This window comes from Equus asinus, chromosome 6, assembly GCF_041296235.1.
Source record: "Equus asinus isolate D_3611 breed Donkey chromosome 6, EquAss-T2T_v2, whole genome shotgun sequence".
Classification (NCBI taxonomy): Eukaryota; Metazoa; Chordata; class Mammalia; order Perissodactyla; family Equidae; genus Equus; species Equus asinus.
The window spans coordinates 48,284,020-48,303,982 of NC_091795.1; the positions used below are offsets into that span (position 1 = coordinate 48,284,020).

A 19,963-nucleotide genomic window follows, 5' to 3' on the forward strand; every position below is an offset into this window, starting at 1 on the left:
TTTCATACACTCAGAAGCAGGTGGGAGGGTCACCTGGGAGATGGGACTCGAGGGACCTGGCCAACCTAGCCCAAATCTCCCCCTCTCTCTGATCCGGACCCCATCATCAGAATTACTCCTTCAGGTGAAGGGCAGAGTGCCTCACAGGTTGCTGGTGGTAAAATGGACTTCTAGTTGGAGACATTCCGCTAAGCCACAGCCGCTGGGCTGACCTTCGCCGTCACCAGGTTAACGCCGAGACTTGGGCCTCAGGGACTGTGGGACACATTACAGAGTTACGCGTGTTTTAAATTTTACTGAAAACATGATGTAAAAAAAACAAAGAATATTCTGGGGGAAAAGACAAAATATGTCCACATCTTTTTCACTTTTCCACATTTTTCTGGAGCAGAGAAGTATTCTCTTCTTATGAAACGGGAATAACCTTTAGATCGCTATCTTCAAATGTATCCCAAACCTTCTTGGATAGATTTTCCTACAGCCGGTAAGTGACATCCACAAAGCAAGGGCGCATGGTCTCCGGCAGAAGGCTGGATGTGGGAGCCAGGCCAGGTGCGCGAGGCCATCACAGCGGAGTCAGTGCTTTTCCAGCTCCGTTGTAAACAATTTGGGATTTAATCTAAAGAGATGCTAAGTGGATCAATTCTTTGAGGAAATTTGTGTCAATCTCTAAGTCACTTCTGGTGATGATCCAGGAAAGACAATTTGTATTAAAGCTCGCAGGGCTGCCCGCAGGAACCGTTCTCCCTCCCTCACCAGTCAGCAATCAGCAGAGGTGAAGGGCTGCGCAGCACAGCCGCTAACTGAGGGAACAGAGACAGGAGCGGTGTCCTCAGGGAGCTCAGTCTACCCTCCCAGACGGAGTCGGACAGGCGGTGTCCGCGCTCCAGAGCAGCGGTTCTCAAACTTGCGCGAGCGCGACCGTCTCCCGAGGGCCTGGGCCAGGCAGCTGGCTGGGTCCGGAGATTCTCACTCAGTAGGTTTGGGCTGGCCCGAGTCAGCATTTCTAACAAGTTCCGGGCGATGCTGCTGCTGCTGCCGGTCCCGGGGCCACACTTCGAGGACGCTGGCCCAGGAGGTCAGAGGGAGAGACCCGGGGATGGAGCGCTCAGGAGACGGGACCGGGCTCAGATCCCGGGTGGAGCGGGGAGCGAGGGCGCAGGCGGAGGGGCCGGCACGGAGGTGGCGGGGGGCGCGGACGCGGGCCCGGGGGCGCCGACAGGGAAGCGGCGGAGGGAGGCTGCCAGCCTGGGCGCCGCGGCTTGTGCGCCCCCGCGGCGCGGGGCTGAAAGGCGAGGCCGCCGGGGGCTCGGACTCTCGGATCCAGCGGCCGGGGCGGCCCGGGTGGCACGGGGGCGGCGGCAGGGCGAGCTGTGCCCAGGGAGCGGCGGGCAGGAGCCTCCCCGGGCCACCCAGGGCGCCGTGGCGGCCCGCGCGCCCTCCCCCCCGGCCCAGCGGCTAGCCCCGGCTGCGTGCCCCGCTCGGCTTCCAGTCCTCCGCGCCCCACCGCGGACAGAGGGGCCAGTTGGAGTCCCACGCGGCGGGACAAAGGCGCGAGGAGGGATGGCCGCTGAAGCTTCCCTCCAGAGCGTCCAGACTGACGCGGTCCCCGCCTCTCAAACGCTTCCTCTGTCCCAGCCGCCTGTCACTGGAGCTCAGGGCTCCGAGTCACACCCTCCCCACCCCCAGACCACTGGCACGGGTCTAGAGACCTGGATTCTCTCTCTAGGGCTGCTCCTCCCAGCGACGTGGCCTTCAACAGCTCACTTCGCCTCCCTAGCCTCAGTTTCTCCTTGGGTAAAGCATACGGGCTGGAGGGGGATGGTTTCTGAGGTTCCTTCCAGCTCTAGAGAGCTTTGATTCTCCACTTTGGCGTTTAAGTGGCGGGTGCTGGGGTGCGGTCTGAGGCAGGGAGGGGGCCATCGGTTGGAGACAGGCAGGGACTCTGCTGTGGTGCTGGCCTCCAAGAGTGGGCTGGCTGAGCCCACGCCCCTGCACCAGGAAGGCCCCATGGGAATCCCCTCACTATCTGGGTGCTTGGTTTGCAGTCACGTGTTGCCAGAGGATGAGGGAAGGAACAGGAAGGAACATGCAGGCTGGACTGGAAAATCCAGCCGGGCAGGAGATGGCCCATACCTGTCTCGCACTGGAGGCTGAAGTCTTGCTTGGCCGTGCCCCTGTGTCACAGGCCCTGCTCCACCCGGAGTAGCCTGGTCCAGGGATGTGGCTGGCACTGGGCTGAGAGCTCCTGAGCAGAAAGTCTAGTAGCTTTCAGCTTTGAGGCCTCACAAATGTGCTCCCAGGACTGTGTGGAAATGACATTATTTTAGACTTAAATCCATTTTCCTATAGATTTACTCAATGAGTTCAAAGATGCTAGTTCTTAATTTGAAAGCTTGGCAGCAGCTTTCAACACATTAACCCAAAGGCCTGCATGTCCTCCCCAGCCCACCACCTCCCCGGCCCCGCCCCGGCAGGGAGAGAAGCTCCCACAAAGTGTCCAGATGGTTCAGAGAAGTGTGTAAGACAGGCAGATTGCAAGTGGCAGAAATGTCTCTCCATGTAGCTTAAAGATATATGTACATATATAATATATAAATATATGTAGTGTTTTATGTGTATATTTGGCTCACAGAATGTAGATAAAGGTTAAATACTGGTAGGAAGGGTAGAGATGTTGGGCCCTGAATGCAGTAGGACCCTTTGATGGCAGCTCCCAAGCTTAACAACTTGAAGTCTCATTGCAACTTTTCTCCAAAAATCTAGAGCAAACCACACAGAACATTTGGGAAAGGTCCGTGGAGGCCCAGCCTCTTTCACCCAGGGCCTGAGTCCAAGGAGAGGCTCCTGTGGACCAGAGCCTGGGCAGGGCACGGAGAGCCTGCTTTCTGGTAATGGCTCTGAGATACAAAGACCTCCACTCCCCAGGACTGATGAAGTGCACACAGTTCTCAAGCTGGGATATGCCGGCCAATTCTGCTGGACAACTGGGACCAGAGGAGCAGGCCCAGTTTCCCTGAAGGGCTGGCCACGTGGGAATGTGACCTGTTCGGCACAAGTGTCCCAGGCCATTGTGTGTAGTGGTGCGGATTGTGCACTGCAGCTCCAGGGGTGCCATTGGTGCTGTTGACTCTGTGAAGGCGCCCCCTGGAGTTGTGCGGTACACAGTGCGTGTGGCCCTGGAGGCATTCTTGTTTCTTGTCCGGACGACTGGGCAGTCTGATGATCTTTAGAAACAGAGCTTCCTGTGGTAGCTGCACACACGTGGTCTCATGAAAGAGACACCAGGCGATGGGACGGTGACTTGATTTCTCTAGGAGCCACGCCGCGCTCTCCAGGCTTGATGCGCTGTGCTGGCCATGGCTGTAAACGCGGGTGGAGGCCTTGCTTCTAGCCCTGCCTGCCCTGTGAAGCCCTGAGAGCTGCCTCGTGGCAGCTGGGGACATTCCAGGAGTGGAACAAGTGCTGGATTGGTAGATGGAAACCCCGTCTTCATGACAGAGGAGCCATGTGACCTTGGTCACGTGTTATTATCCATATTAGTTTCCTAGGGCTGAGTAACAAATTGCCACGACCTGGGGGGCTTAAAACAACAGAAGTTCTTGCTCTCACAGTTCTGGAGGCCGGAGGATAAACTCAGAGTGCCAGCGGGGTTGGCTCCTCCTGGAGTCTCTGAGGGAGAAACTGCCCTGTGCCTTTCTCCTAGCTTCTGGCGGTTGCCGGCAATCCTTGCATTCCTTGACCGGCAGACACACCTCTCCAATCTCTGCCTCCATCTTCACATTCCCTTCTCTGTGTGTCTCTCCTCGCTTCTTCTTCTCCCTCTTTAAAAAAATTGAATGGAGTTGAGTTTTTAATTTTGGAAAAATATCCATAGAGTAAATTAAATCCATTACCATTTTAACCAATTTTAAATGTATGTTCAATGACATTAAGTGCATTCACATCCCTTCCTCTTTTACAAAAACACTTGTCATTGGATTTAGAACCCACCCTAATCCTGGATGATCTCATTTTGAGATCTTTAAATTAATTACATCTGCAGAGGCTTTTTCCAAGTGTGGTCATATTCACAAGGAGACATCTCTTTTGAGGGGGCCACCAGTCAACCTAGTCCAGCCTCCAAACCTCAGGTTTCTCATCTGTGAAATGGGAATCTTCGTACTTGCTTCTCTACCTCCTTTGTAGGATGGTTATAGGGACTGAGGTGCCGTCTGTGCCGAGGGGTTGGTGGCAGTAGGCCTGACCTGTCCTGTGTGTGGCCCCTAATGAGCCTGGTCTCCACACGGCCTGAGTTCTGGCCCTGAGGAGATTCCCTCTCCCCACGAGAGAGGCCTCTTCTGCAGAACTGTAAATAGGTGCCTGGTCAATCAAAGTGGACAACAGGCCACTTTGGGTGGGGGCAGGCTGGGGGAATTGCTTCATTGATCTCTCTACCCATAAAAGGCTCTCCTGGGGGGACCCCCCATGACTTTGATGCCAAAGGGGGAACGAGAGTACATGTTAACCTTGAGGCCAGGGCTCCATGCCCACCTCCACAAGCCACCACTCCTGGGCTGGGGGCTCTGGAAGGAGGCAAAATGATGGGGCCGGGGATAGGACCCCTGCTTTTTGGCCCCCAGAAGCTGTCCCTCAGGCACATTCATCTGAGCTTGGTGGCCTTCCAGATTCCCACTGATCTGTGCTCGACTCATACCCTGGTCACCCCTGCCCAGAGTGACCTCTCATCCCTCTGAATTCCTCTGACTTTTCTTTGGCTCTCAGCCCTCACCTCAGGGGGTGTGCAAAGCATGAGATGACCCTGGGCAAGTTGCCCAACCTCAGTTTTATCACCTGCTGAATGGAGATAATCACAGTAGATACTGCAGGGGCATGGTTGTGAGGCTCAAGTGAGATAACAGAGTTTCAGAGGTCCCATGAGCACACGGACCTGGAGCCAGATCCTCGGGGTTCAAATCTGGTGTGCTGAGGGTTTGGGACAAGTTAACAACTTCTCTGGGCCTCACTTTAAACATCTGTAAGGTGAGATGAGAATAATGCTGCCGACCTCATAGGACTGTTGGGGGATTCAATGAGCTAACACACGGAAAGCACTTTGAATCGTGCCTGACACTCACTACATACTAGGTAAGAGCCAGCTATTATTGTTGTTGTTGTCGTTGTTATAGAGCTTAACGCCAACCTGTGCAGATAGGAAGCCTTCAAGAAATAACTTAAAAAAAAACCCAAAACCAAAACACCCCAACCTGCATCCTCCTATTGGGCCAGGCTTCTGGGTGGGATAGGGGTACAGCAGGAGTTTGACACAACTCTGTTGATTTACTTGTCCCAAAAGGCTGACAGTGCTGTCTCTGTTTTTCTTTTGGTGGGGGGTGGGGGGTGGGGGTACACTGATGAAAGGTGCGAAACTGAGAAAGCTCTCCCCAGAAAGAAGCTCAGAAGCAAATAGTCACAACACGTTGCACAGACTTTCAAGGGATCCCGGGACCCCCTGAGGGCCAGGGTGAGAAGCCCCTATTTAGATGACACACCCTCCCATGTCTCATTTGTTGTTTTACTCCAACAAACGAAAGCTGGCCCTCCTCATCGGGGCGGCACCCGCACCTCCCCCGAGGCTCCCACGTCTCCCACTCCCTCTCCCCAGGCCCCCGGCTCAGGGCCCACTCCAAGCCACAACCCTTGGCTGGGAGTTGAATACAGCACCTGCTCAGCACTTGAGGGCTAAAAAAGAAAAAGAAATAGCAGACTCAACTTTTAAAAAATCAGACAGAAGGAGTCATCCTCCAACCCAGACGCCATAATTCACAGGCTCTTATTTGCTGAGTGGGACTAAATGGTATTTATGGCCAAGAGGCCCTGGACTCACCCCGAGTTGAGCGATCCAGGAGGTGCCCAAAGTCTGGCGGCAGTGAGGAGAGACCCAAGGGCTGGGGAGATCAGACGACTCGCACGGGAGATGTTATTGTTGTTAACAACTCATGTGATGTTTTACCCACTTAATGTTAGTGTGGCTTCAGCATTTCAGTATATGTTCCTGGGAACATAATAACCTCAAACAATATCTGTTTACTTGAGGTCAATTGTGTGCTTGATATTGGGCTGTTTGCTGTGGGGCCCATTCATTCATTCATTCATTCACTCGGGGTTTATTAGGTCCTTCCTTCTATGAGAAGCTGGTCTAGGCACTGCGGATAAACAGTGAGCAAGGCAACAAAGGGCTCTGTCCTAATGACGTTTACAGTCTGGGCCAGAGAGACAAATAGCACAAAGTAAACAGTAAACATCTGTCGGATGGTAATACGTGCTGAGAAGAACACAGCAGGCAGGGGCTAGAGATGGCTGATGCACTGTTTGAGCTGGTGTTCAGGACAGGCTCCTTTGAGCAGAGGCCTAAAGGAGTGAGGGAGGGAGCGATGAGGAGGTCTGGGGAAGGGCACAGGGAGGAAGGAGGGCCATCCACCAGGTGGCCAGTCCTGGTTGAGTTGGGACAGCCCAGCATGACTCATGACCCGCAAGGTCGGTTCCCACAGCTGGGGTTTCTGGGTGACAAGGCTGCTGACCGCCCCAGCCCTCTGCTGGGACTCCGCCTGGGGCACACAGGTCCTGCCTGGATGTGAGCTGGGCCTCGCTGCCATGCTGAGAGCACCCCGAGGGCTGTTTCTTCCTCAGCCTTACCCCTTCCTATTGTACCTACACTTTGCTGAGCCCCCAAACTTCTGCTGAAAACTGGATGAAGTTGGCAATATCTCAAGACGTTGACCTTAGGAAGGCTGTACTTTTTGCTATGGACTGAATGTTGGTGTCCTCTCAAAATTTATATGTTGAAATCCTAACCCCAAGGGTGATGGCAGTTGGATGTGGGACCTTTTGGTGAGTAGTTCCTGAGGCTGGAGCCCTCACGATGGCAGTAGGGCCCTTCTAAGAGACTCCAGAGAGCTCCCCTACCCCTTCCTCCGTGTGAGGATGCAGCAGAAGACAGCTGTCTGTGAGCCGGGAAGCAGGCGGGCTCTCACCAGAACCCTGCCAAGCTGATGCCTTCATCTTGGACTTTTCAGCCTCCAGAACTGTGAGAAATAAGTTTCTGTTGTTTATAAGCCACTCAGTGTATGGTATTTTTGTCAAAGCAGCTTGAAGGGACTAGACACTGTTGGAGGAAATATAGGGGATAGGGGGACAAGCCAAATGACACCAGGAGGAAACAATCAGGTAAATCCAGAATGTGAGAGAGTCTGCAAGACAATCGGCCCAGCCTCTTCAATGTATATATCGATGTAATAAAAAATACAAGGATGGGAAACTATTCTAGATGAAAAGGAACATACAATCAAATAGGAAGAATCATCCTTGAGCAAACCCTGGGTTTTGTTTTGCTTTTTTTTAAAGATTGGCACCTGCGCTAACATCTGTTGCCAATCTTCTTTGTTGTTGTTGTTTTTCTTCTCCCCAAAGCCCCCCAGGACATAGTTATATATTCTAGTTGTGAGTGCCTCTGGTTGTGGCATGTGGGACGCCGCCTCAGCATGGCCTGATGAGCGGTGCCAGGTCTGCGCCCAGGATCTGAACCTGTGAAACCCTGGGCCACCCAAGTGGAGCATGCAAACTTAACCACTTGGCCACAAGGCCGGCCCCCAAACCCTGGTTTGAACAGGCAAGTGATAAAAGGCCCTTTAGAGACTCTTTGCGGAATTCCAATAGACTGAATTTCAAATGGCTTTCAGAAATTATTGTGAATTTTCTTAGGTGTGATATGGTATTGCAGTGAGATAGGAGGATATCCCTTGATTTTGATATGATGGTGGTGTGTGGGGGTGACATGCAATGATGTCCATAATTTATTCTGAAGTTGTTCAGCAAAGTAAATAAGTAAGTAAATAAAATCTGAGCGCTTTTTTTAAGGTTAGGGATGGCTCAAGGGAGGAGAATGAGATGCCCCAAGGGATGTGGCTCACCTTCCTGGCCTTGGCTGAGCCCCAAATACGTGACAAACCCCAGGGCATGTACTTGCTGTGTGTTCACGAAGGGAATGTGCACCAGCACCGGCACAGAGGTGCTTAATCGAAGCTGAATGAATGAATGGGTAGTCTTTGTGCGGTTTGCCTCCTAGGATGGGCTCTAGCTGAGCACCCCCTGCCACTCCACATGTTTACATCCCACCCAGCCTTCAAGCCCACCACGAGACTGTCACCGGAGTGCCTGGGAGGGCCCTTGGAGGTCTCCCTGGGTGATTCCAGGCACCGCTGCCATCTCCCCTCCCTGACCCTCCTCCACGTCTCCTGGCAGCCCCAACATGGAGCTCAGTCACTGTTCGGGTCAAGAGTGGCTTGCTCATAATCACCCGATCACGAGCGGCTGGCCTGCTGGTCCCTAAGTATTTCATTGACTCGGGTGCTGCACCTTCAACAGCCTTGTACCCAAAAAGGCTCCCTAGTCAGGCGAGACACATTGTAGGGACCCAGCGAGAACTCGGTGTCCTAAATAATAATAATGATAATGATTATCATAAAAATACCTAAGCTTACCGAGCATTTAGTATTTCCAAATGTCACACTAAGTGTTTAACACAAGTTCTCTCTTTAATTCTCCTAAGAAGCCTGTTTTGGTGTCTTTTTCGTTAACTCCTATCCCGTCTTACAGCCTGGTTCATAGTCTCACACTTATGAGGTGGCAGTGCCGGGATTCAAACTCTGGTTGCCTCTTTCCTGTTTCTCCCCTAGGAACGATGTTCAAGCCACGTCATCTGTGGCCCTCGAGGGCTCAGGCTTCCTCTGTGGTGGGTTGGTGATGCTTGGGGGCAGCTACGAGGAAAGCCAAGCGCCACCAGGGCCCACGAGCTGCAACTCCAAGTACGTTCTTTGTTCCCCACCAAGCTCCATGTTGAAATGATTATTTAAAATAATGGCTCTTCCCCTTCTTTTGCAATCCTTCAGAAGCACACCACAAGGTAACTGAAAGTTGGGCACACTGACAAGTGTCGCCTTTTATGGAAGTGCCTGGAAGGACCCTTTCCTCAGAGGTCAGCCCCATGGAGGTACCACGGTGGCAGACGCTCCACTTAAGCTGGGAAAATCGTCATGTCTACAAGCACCTTTGGCTCTCCTGTCAGTCATTCGGGAAAGGGATTCCTGGTGTGTCCCCACCAGCATCCGAGCTAGGACGGATGGCCGGTTCTCATCTTTGCTCCTCTCTTGGGGCCAGTTGCCCATCCATCTCCCGGTGGGTGGAAGCTGATATTGGATAAATACCAGTTGTCACTGCTGGGCTCTGCCCAGATTTTCTACCCCTGAAGGCATCCTGTCAACAGGTGTCTGGTGACACAGGGCCCATGAGGTCCTGCCTGCTTCACAGATGTTAGGTTCCAGCCGCAAAACCAAAGAAACTTGGGGTGGGAAAGAAGAGTCTAGATTTCTCTAAATGTGAAGCTTTCCAGGGCTGCTGACTAAGGAGTTTTCTTTCCAAACATCTGAAACAGCAAACAGATTGTAAATGAAGAGGGAGTTACGAGATAGCTAAGGGAAGCAACACCTCCCTGTCTTCTGGGTTGTAGCTGTTCCCACACCGGCAGGACCTTGGCAGCCAAGAAAGGTGATTAAACAGGGTGCCGGTGGGGGGGGGGGGTCAGAATGGAATTGGGGTGCCTGGCAAATATTAGGATACTGGGGAGAGTTCAGCCCTCTTCTCTGAGCCAAGGGAGAGCAGCTGATTCTGACAAGAGGTGGAACGCTGGTCTGTGTCATTCTTTTGAGCTAATGTCTTAATGATTCCCACCCAGATCAAAGTTCAGGATCCCAAAGCAGCTCAGCAAAAATAAAGTGAAATAAATTGTAACCCCTCTTGAAGGGATGCTTCCCACGGCCACAGCATGAAGCGAGGGGCTGGCCGGTCCTTGGGCCACGCTTCTCTCCTCCTGCTGAGTAAAAGTAAATTTCAGTAAAGTGTCTCCAGTCAAGGCTGGAGTTTATATTGAAAGGAGAGCCCCTCGTGTAGCTTGCTCTGGCAATAACCCTGCTGCATTTGGGGTCCTGGGGCCACGATGAGGAGCCTGGGCCCAGAACCTCAAAGTTAGGAGCAAGTCACCCTGCCACGCCCCCACCACCTCCAGCCTCAACATGGAAGTCCTGCTCTGGATAACAGACAAGAGGAAAGCAGGTGCAGTGAATGGGATGTTGAAAGCTGACAGATGGCTGGACAGCTTTCAACATGGAGCTCACCCTCAGGTACCCTTGTTGTATCACTCGAGTTTAATGACCATCAGTGTGACATCCTCTGTCACAAGTATCAAGATTTGTCTGAGGACCCAACAGTGTGGTCATCTGAGTCCCTCTGAGCCACCCTCAGCCTTGCTCAGGGACCCGGAGGCATCTTTACTGATTTCCCCTAACCATCCAGTCAGGACACCCTCTGGGGAATGATCAGGACAATTCTAGGTTTGGGAGTCTCCTAGAGAGCTGCGTACTTTTCAGCCAGGGCCTGCCTGGTGGTGTGGGCTACAGAGCTGTGCCCCAGGAGTGGCCAAGGTTGCCCACTCTCCAGCCCCTACTTGCCACTTGCACGAGGCAGGGATTCAGGCCAAACCAAACCAACTAAAACAAACAGCTGTTGGCAAAATGGAAACCCCATGGGGTTGGGGTTGGGGTTCCGAGGCTGCTTCAGAGCTTGGAAAACCGAGTCAGTGATTGATAGAATAGGATATTTTTGGGATAAATTCAGATGGGGCTTGAGGTGGCGTTCATGGTATTTGTAGGCAAAAACAAAGCACAAATTCTAGGAGGATCCCTGTCTATTTCTCTGAGGGGCTCATGCATAAACTGGTTTAGGAAGCAAATAGGGTGAAAGTCTGCCTGCATGCCAGGCACTGTGCCAGGGACCAGGGGGACAAACCTGAGCCAGACACGGGCCCTGCCCTCAAGGAGTTCACAGCCTGAGGGAGACAGATGAGCAAATCGGTCTCACAAAGCAAGGCGACACTCTCATCAAGCCGAGAGGTTTATAGTCTGCGGTTAAGCATTCAGCCTGTGGGATCAGACAGACCTGGGTTCTAGACTCTTCTGCTTTCTGGCTGAGTGGCCTTGGGGAAGTTACATGATGTTCCAAGTCTCGGTTTCCTCGCCAGTAAACTGGGAATAAGTACGGTTCAGGGACCTCTTAGGCTTGCCCGGAGGATTCAGAGAGAGGATGTGTGCAAAGCGACGTGTCTGGCACTCAGCAGCGCTCTGAATAAATGTTAACCAGGTTTATCGTGAGTGTTATGTTATCAGAGGGGTTGGCAAGCACTCTGGGAGGCTGGAGAGCTGGCTGTCTGGGGGGATGGGGGTCCAGAAAGGCTCCCGGGGAAGCGATGCTGGCCGGAAGGTGAGAAAGAGCATCTCTGGGAGGGGGGCTTTCGGTTACTGGCGAGGAGCTGGCCGTGCAGGCAGGAGCCACGGGCACAGAGGGGATGGTGGCCCCAGGTGCTATGCGGCACGCCGAGAAGTTCAGACCTTGCCGGGAAGGCAAAGGGTATCGTAAAGGATTTTTAACAGGAAAAGAGCACTCTGTCGTCAGAGCGGAAGATTCGATGGGCAGGGAGGAAAGGTGCGGAAGGCCAGCGTGGAGGCCGTTGCCGTAGTCACGTGAGCGACTGGTAGGCCTGAAGGAGGGAATGGATATTTAGGAGGGGTAATTGCTAGGACTCTAGAACCAACAGGACCAGGGACGAGGAAGGGGAGCAGGCCAAGAGTGAGTTTGGAGTTTGGGCAGTTAATGGAGAAAGGGCCACCAAGGCCAGCGGTGGGATGGACGTGTGGGTGGAGGGCTGGGGACGCAGGTGCGCACAAGGATCTGCGATGCACAGACTTGGTGTCGGGAGTCTGTGGGACGTCTGGGTGGGGAGGGCGGGGGGCACTCAGAATCGTGGAGCGGCGAGGATGCGATCTCGATCGAGAACATTCATTACCTGCTTTGATGGAGGATGTTGTGTAGGAAATACTATGAAGACCAGAGCAGCGCCTTTTCTGAGTCAGACACAGCCCTGATGACACAAGACCCCCTCATTCTCACTCCTTGACCCTGTGACCTTTTGTAACCCTAGTCACTGACCCTCAGGAGAGAGACAGTCACACGGAGAGGAGCATAGGCTTGGGTCAAAGCTGAGGCCAGCAGGTGAAAGCCAAAGGAGCTAAAGTCACAATTCATAGCATAACTCAGGGCGTAGACAAGGTGACCATCATTTTAGTCCCCGAATGCTCCTTTCCCATGGAAGAAGGGAGCAGTTTTTGAAAGAAGTGAATTTAAAATAAAATGTTATGTGAAGTGATTGGAAGTGCTATCCTCAGAGATAGTCCAGGCTGAAAAGAGGAGCTAAAATGATGGCTAATGAAACGTCAGCTATATTAAGGGTGACTTGAGGATTCTGGAGGGCAGGCTGGCTTTTGACTTACTGTCGGGAAGACAACCACCTTCTCCTGCCTTTGATCTGCATTGTCAGTGACGGAGCACTGACCTGGATGACCGATGAAAATACAAAGTTATTCACTGAGTGCTTACGACATGCCCACAGTTACGTGGATTATCTGCATCTACTCTCCAGACCTGAGCAGTCGTCATGTTATCTTCCACCTGTTTTGTCACTCTCACGCTTCTTTTGAAGCACTAGGTCACAGAAATTTTCAAGCTGGTTGAGGTGCTGGAGATCACCTGCAGAAATGCTCAGGAGGCCCATGAAAGGCCACAGGTGTCGTGTGGCCACATTTGGCGAGGCTTCACCTGTTCTTAGGATCTGTGGGCAAAATGGAGAGATGTGGGTGTCACTATGTTGAGAAGCCACATGCAGAGTCTTCTGGCTCACTGGGAGGGCAGGTGCCGAGATTTCTGCTGGTCAACACTTGTGTTGATGATTTGGATCACGAAGGGTATTTATCAATCTGTGGGTGACAAAGCTGAGGAAGGAGGCAGAGGCTATACGCTAGATGGTAGAATTAAGATTTGATGGGGAGACATGGGTGAAGGGGGTTGAAAGGTAAAAAAAAAACCAGAAAAAAAGATTTGATGAGATGGATAGGCTGAAATAGTCGTCTAAAGCTAGTAAAGTTGTAAAAGGATAAATGCAGAACTGTTTTTAGATTTAAAAATGCACTGATCACAAGTAGATAAGTGGATGACAGAGAAAATCTGAGTTGATGGCAGTTACGGAGAAAAGGCTGTTCACACAGTAAGTTAAAGACATAACGTTTTTGCCATATACAGTAATGCGATTTTAGGCCACTTTTAAAAGAAGTGCGTGAAATAAAATAAATGTGAGCCCCATACCAGTGATGAAACAACATCTGATGCAGTCTGGGGAGCACATTTTAGGAGGAACTTTGGCAAACTGAAACAATATCCAGAGGAGAATGCTGTTTATGGGAAAGGCCTGGAAACCATGTCATCATGGGAGACCTGGTGGAAGGTGGGGATGGGGAACGTGGTAGTGATCTTTAGGTATTTACAGAAAAGGGATTAGGTTTCTCATGCAGCTTGAGAGGAGATATCTTGAGCCAACAGGAGGTGATGGGGAAGCAGGTTTCTACTCAAGAGAAGTCCTAACAATCAATAGTGGTCATCAAAGCATGTGTGGTTTGTGAGGGGGCTGCCTTGCAAGCTTCTGAGCCCAAACAAACATTTGCATTGAGCCCTGCAAATGTTCAGGCAAAGGCTGGACTGGCTACCCATTCAGAGGGGAGATGCAGGAGAGTATAAATGAAAAGGCCAAGAGTCAGGAAAACTGGATTCAGGTTCTGGTCTGGTTATAAGATGCGTAATGTTGTGCTAATCAATTTCCTTTTCCGGGCTTCACTTTCTTCAGCTCTGAGAATTTAATCATCATTGGCTTTGAACTTTTGGTAGCAATGGAACCATTCTATCAAATGAAATCTTCTGCCATTCCCCCCTCTGCCAATATATAATCCCAGCGCGTTAGTACTGGACATCCCCCTCACTGCAGGCAAGCCCTCCCCCCGCAAACCCTGCACCAGGGCTCCTGGGAGTGGTTTGCAAAGCACTGGACCAGCTGATCTTCCTGCCCTAAAATCCCATGATTCCCTAAGGTTTCGTCCTACCTTAGTTTTCTATTCTATAGATGCCAACCCCTCATTTTATGCATGAAGTACCTGACACTTAGAAAGGGGATTTAGCCAAGATCTTACAGCTGACTAGTGGTAGAGCTATATCTAGAGCACACAGCTCCTAGCCTATCTGGGGCCCCTTCCATCTCGCCAGGCTGTTCCCTACATGATTGTCTTAGCATTAACCCTGTGCTGCCCTCCACAGATTCTTTCCTCCTTGGGAAAGCACCAGGAAGGCAACAGGTCCAGTCCGAGGCATTGCTGCAGCGTGAGACAATGAGCTTGGACTTCGCTTCTCTACGTATTACTTTAGCTCAATGAAATCCTGTGAGTACGAGATGAGAAGGGAAATATAAGTGTGGCCCCGACTTCTGGTTGTCCTACATTATCTGTTCATGCCTTCTTCCTTACAACTAGAATCTCTTCTAGATGGCCACCCAGAATAAAGGTATTTCCCAGTCTCTTCTGCAGCTAGATATGGTGTTGCAACTAAGTTCTGGCCGACAGACAGTAATTAGAAATCTTGCTTATCCCTTATGGTAAGTGTGCTTAACGAGAAGGAGAATGCCCTTCTTCACCCTTTCTTCCATGATGGCTGGAGCATAGGCATGGTGGCTGTCCCATCAACAGCCACGTTGGATCATATGGTAGAAACCATGTATTGAGAAAAGTAAAAGTGGAACAAGATAGTAAGAACTTCAGTCTCTGATGATCCTATGAAGCCACATTACCAGTCCCAGGCTGCTTCCTTGTGTTTTCCAGGCAAGAGAAATAAACTATTGTTTAAGACACCATTACCATTTTTCATTAACTCTGTCATTGATTCTAAGACAGCGTCATTTTATACATGGCTAAGAAAAAGAAACCACCCCATCCAATTGTATGATACGTTCCAATTTCAGAGAAGTTCAAATGTGACAAAAGTATGAGTCTTATTACATGAAAGGAAGTATTTTGGGTTTCTGTTACTCACAGCCAAGCCTAACCCTGATTCAAGAAACATGAGGGAACGAAAAGACGACAAGTTCTAAATAAAGAACACGATAATCATGTAGAGGGAAGAACAAGTTTCCATATAAAAGAATGAGTCATAAAAATACTAGTGACACATGACTCAATTTAGGGACATTTCTCCTCTACTTCCCAGTCTGGCTTGGAGTGACTGGGGAATTATGCATGCCTATTTGGATGTGGCCATCAAGTGAGACGAGACTCAAGGGGATGAGTGAGCGGGCTTTAAGATGTCAAGGACACGAAGCTGATTGTGTACGATTTGGCTTTTAGGGTCTCTGACTCTTGGTTTCTTCTCCTCAACCCTGCAGAGTCCTCCTGGTTGACTTTGAGAAAGACAAATGGGCAGCTGCCGTCTGAAGCAGATGATGACCGAGCCAAGCTTGGAGCCAGCAGGCTTTCCCTTAGCTGAGACCCCAGGGAGATGCTCAAGGCTCTTCCTGCACCAGCCACCGCGATCGCTTTCTAGTGCAACTTGAGCCCTGGTCTGGTGCACAGCTGAGCACTTCTGGTCCTCAAGGTGAGTCCTGACTTAACCCTGTGACAATCCAATATTAATGTACCTGCTGTGATTAAAACATCAACAGCCAATATGACAAATGAAAGGGAAATCTAAAAGTGGATGTAAGATGAAGTATCCATTCTCTGTGTCATTAAAGCAGGGTCACTTTCATGAGGAAGGCCCACTTGCTTGTTTTTAAATAATGCAGTAACTTCTTATTTTAAGTGATCCTTTCTCCTGTGACTGCTTCTTGAATCTACTGGGACTCCACAGACCTTCATAGGTTTTGCTGACTCTGCATTCTGGCTATCATTTATTGACTGTCTCCTCATGTGACAAGCGTTTGACATTTATTATTAAATATATCACCACCACAGGTAGGCAATATCATTCCCATTTTTAAAGATAATGCAATGAAGGCTCAGAGAAGTTGATTAACTTTCTCATAATAACACAGCTAATAAATGGGCTCTGAACTTAGGGTGGTGAAGGCTGTCATTATGATTTAGTCGTAACATACTGTAGAAGCAGCCTTTTAAGCTTCAGTTACTGGAACGTGTAAAGTTCTGCTGAGGAATACTTTTATCCTTCCACTCAGAAGGTCCACTGGGCACTGAAAACTTGTGACTATTCTGAAGGAAAGCCTTCTCTGAAAAACACAAAAAGAAAGTGGGGGAAATGGTGGGAGATGGACTGGATAAGCATCGTCACCCCAGGCCATACTTAAATTACACTCAGACAACTGTTTCAATGGCCTGTGTATAACTTGGTAACCCAGAATCTCTGTCAATGATGGAGATGCAAAAGGGCTCCACAGGAACATTCCCACAGCAGAGGAGGGGACCACTGCCTGGCTGGCTGCCTACTTCTAATGAAATACGCCATGTGACTTTTTGCTGAAGCAATTTGTAATAACAAAATTTTAAAGTTACTTTCAGAAATTTTCTGCTCACCTTAATTTCATACATATATTTTTTCATAAAGAAAAAAATTCTTTATAAATCCCTATTTAACCCTTGCCAATTCTGATGAAGATATGTCATAATGAATCACGGGAATTTCTTTTATGATCTCATGTTCTACATAAAAACAGCTCAGCTACTAAAAGTACTGATCTAATTCTTAGGGGCCAGGATCTAATTCCTTCTGGTTTCAAACAAAGCAGAAGCCCTACCAAGTGATTTCCTGTGGATTGAAATATTCCATTAAAACGGAATAAAACTTCACCTCCACACTCATTACACTGTCCCTCAGATACTAAAGTATAAAGACGCCAGGCAAAATTTCTTTTAAATTATTTTATTTTTGTGTAAGCTAAAAGGAAATTTACACACTGAAATCTCAAAAGACCTTGGGCATGCACGGTAACCTTGTTAGAGGCTCTTCTACATGTCTCTCTTTTTTCCATAGGAATTTCCCCAAACATTTAAAACCCATAGTTTTTACTGTATATACAGCCTAAACCATAGCAATCTATGATTATGTCATTTTACACTGTGCAAAATCCTCAAAAAATAGTGGTAGGATAGAACAAAAAAATCAGTAACGAGTAAATTTCATCGTAAGACATTCATATATTTTGGTCCTTCTCCAAACCAAACTGATTTTAAACAGACGCAATCTCTTTAAACCCCTCCAATCAAGTTCTGACAATGATCCATACCCCATAACAAAAGAGCAATCGATGAAGTACCTTGCAAGAGGTCAAACAGCAATATGCCAGATTGAAAAGATTAAAAAAAGAGCGCAAAAACGTTAACAAAAGCCAGATCTGAAACAAACTCACCACATATAAAATCTTAAAAAAAGAAATTTAAACGGGGACTTTGGAGCTTATTTATGATAGTAAAAGTAATTCAACATATGATATGAGAAATTAATAGGACATTCAATGCAATCTGAAAAGACTGAAGGGGATTTTACAGACAGTGGAGATTTGAGTTTTTAATTTTCTTTTTTTTATTTCAAAAGTTTTGTAAGAAGGACACCACCAGTGTATTTCACAAAGACATAAATGTATACACCCCAGCAACACAAAAAGAATAAATCTTCAAAAATGTTCACCCCTGATTATTTACATTTTTTTCTAATATAAATTTAGGACTTCAGTATGTAAATAAATATACATTACTATGTATACCTTTCTAGTGCGGCTTACCAACAAATCAGCTGAACTTGAATTTTTTGTTTTAATTAGAGCAGGTATGCTTTTGATGGTCGGGAAGGGACGGAGGAAGGAGAAGCAATCGGAACCGTCCAGTTCACACCAGCTCTTGGTCTGCCTTCTCTTGGGAGCTGGCGGAAGGTGTCAGTGTGGCCGGGAACATCAACACCTTGGCATGCATGAACGTTAGGTCGGGAAGGCTAGCGATCACCTTGATGGCTTCTTCACTCAGGTGCTCTTCTCTTTTCGGTTTCCTATTGACAAAGGAAAAAAGAGAAGCGGGTTAACGTGACTTTGCTGTAGGTCAAATAGGCGAAAACCCATTCTCAAGGTAGACAGCTTTTCCTCTGCCAGTTCCTGAACCTCGTAATAGTTGTGTGTTGTATGCTTCCTGTACCAGATGCCACACCTCCTCTGAAGACGTGTGCCCTGTTTACGTATGTTCATTACTGCCAGGCACGTACATACAGATATCAACATGGACCTGTGTACACCCCACAGCTTTACTGAAGGCTAGAAGCATCTACCCAGGCATACTTGCAAAATGTTACTAATACAATGCTGAAGCCCTAATAACACTCCGCCCAACTGGATTTCCCCCTGCCCCTCTGTGAAACTCCAAAATTACCTCAATGTAAAACAACGTATGTCTGGCACAAGACCTTGTAAGTCATTTTAACCTCAGGCTTTTTTCATCCCCAACGGGGAATTCCAGGAGAGAAAGCCCTCAGCTGAAAAACACCCAGTCTCGGCCCGCTGGGACACAGACGCAGCTCCCAAAGCAGCAGCGCGAGGGCCGGCCGCCACTGTTGAGAACGTACACAGGCACGAAGGGCCGGGGGAGAGGGGAGATCTTGAACTCCCACAGGTCCTGTAGATGAAGCACATTTACTACACCGGCCCCGGTACAAGAAGTGAGCAGATGGGGCCCAGCACAGATGGGGAGAACTCCTAGTGACCCAGGTCTTCCCAGCAGGTGAGCTGCAAAAAATGCTACCTGAGTCTCAAATGTGGCTCAAATTGAGCACATGACTGTAAACCAATCTTTATTTTTTCTAAGATGTTAAATATATGAAAGAATAGCTGTAGTTATATAGATATAAATTTTAGACCAAAATTCATTTAAAATTATTGACTCTCAAAAGCCCAATTTTCTTTTATGGTAAAGGACAGTTGGTTTTAGGTGTGACACAAGTTATTTCTTCCACCTACATATTTTCTTTGTCATGGGGATGGGAAGCAGGAAGTCAGGCAATGAAGCAAGAAAGGAAAGACACATATAGGCCTTTATTTTATACCTAGACTTTTCTGTTACCACTTTTGAATTTAGGCTGAAATAAAAGGATTTTATAGAATGAATAAAAAATCAAACATCAGGCTTTCAGGAGCAAAGTTCTTCAGCAGGGGTCAGCTTCAGGCACACTGGAAGCATGAGCAGATCAACCAGTGCTGAGCTCAGCCTAGGGTTTCTCAGAAGAATGGAACAGCACTTCAAAATTTTTCTGATTAAAGTCTACATTTTTAAATTGCATTTAAATGGTGGCAAAACTATTAGGTGGCAGTTTGATGGGGAATTGGATATCTCCATCATTCCAGAGATAGTTCATTTTTTAGTCTCAAAGTGAAAAACTGGAAGTGGATAATGGAAAAGGTCAGCCTCGCACCAAATGTCAGTCCTAGCATCACTAACAATGCAGTCAACCAGACATTATGTATCTTCTGATGTGATACAGCACCTATGATGTATTCTAGCCAAAATGTTTTGCCTGAATCCATCAAACTTGTGGATATAATTTTCAGTTTACAGGAAATCAGGGGAATAGAGAAACATATTAAATACTACTTGAAGGAAGCAAATAGACAAAAAGGTTGTCTGCAGGACAACTGGAGTGATCTTTTTAACAAGCTAGTATTAAACTGAAAAACAAACAAAAAGAGATGTGGGTAGATATGCTAGGTTAAAGGAGACTTAAGAGCCATGAGAGGTGCCGGCCCGGTGGCACAGTGGTTAAGTTCGCATGTTCTGCTTCTTGGCAGCCCGGGGTTTGCTGGTTCAGTTCGGATCCCAGGTGTGGACATGGCACCGCTTGGCACGCCATGCTGTCCCACATATAAAGTAGAGGAAGATGGGCACGATGTTAGCTCAGGGCCAGGCTTCCTCAGCAAAAAGAGGAGGATTGGCAATAGTTAGCTCAGGGCTAATCTTCC

The 19,963-nt window shown here is 48.9% G+C and overlaps 1 protein-coding gene across 5 annotated transcripts in view; it reads right to left on the reverse strand.

The window, feature by feature from the left end:
- Window positions 1-16,874: 16,874 nt before the first annotated feature.
- AFTPH (aftiphilin) overlaps window positions 16,875-19,963 on the reverse strand; it is a 67,837-nt gene continuing 64,748 nt past the window's right edge. For 4 of the 5 annotated variants that reach the window (XM_070512031.1, XM_014836788.3, XM_070512032.1 and 1 more), the window contains one exon: window positions 16,875-18,009. In XM_070512031.1, the coding sequence (XP_070368132.1) occupies window positions 17,853-18,009 (157 nt within the window). In that variant the 3' untranslated portion in view covers window positions 16,875-17,852. The remainder of the gene's footprint in view (window positions 18,010-19,963) is intronic. The other variant, XR_011503995.1, reaches the window with a different exon arrangement.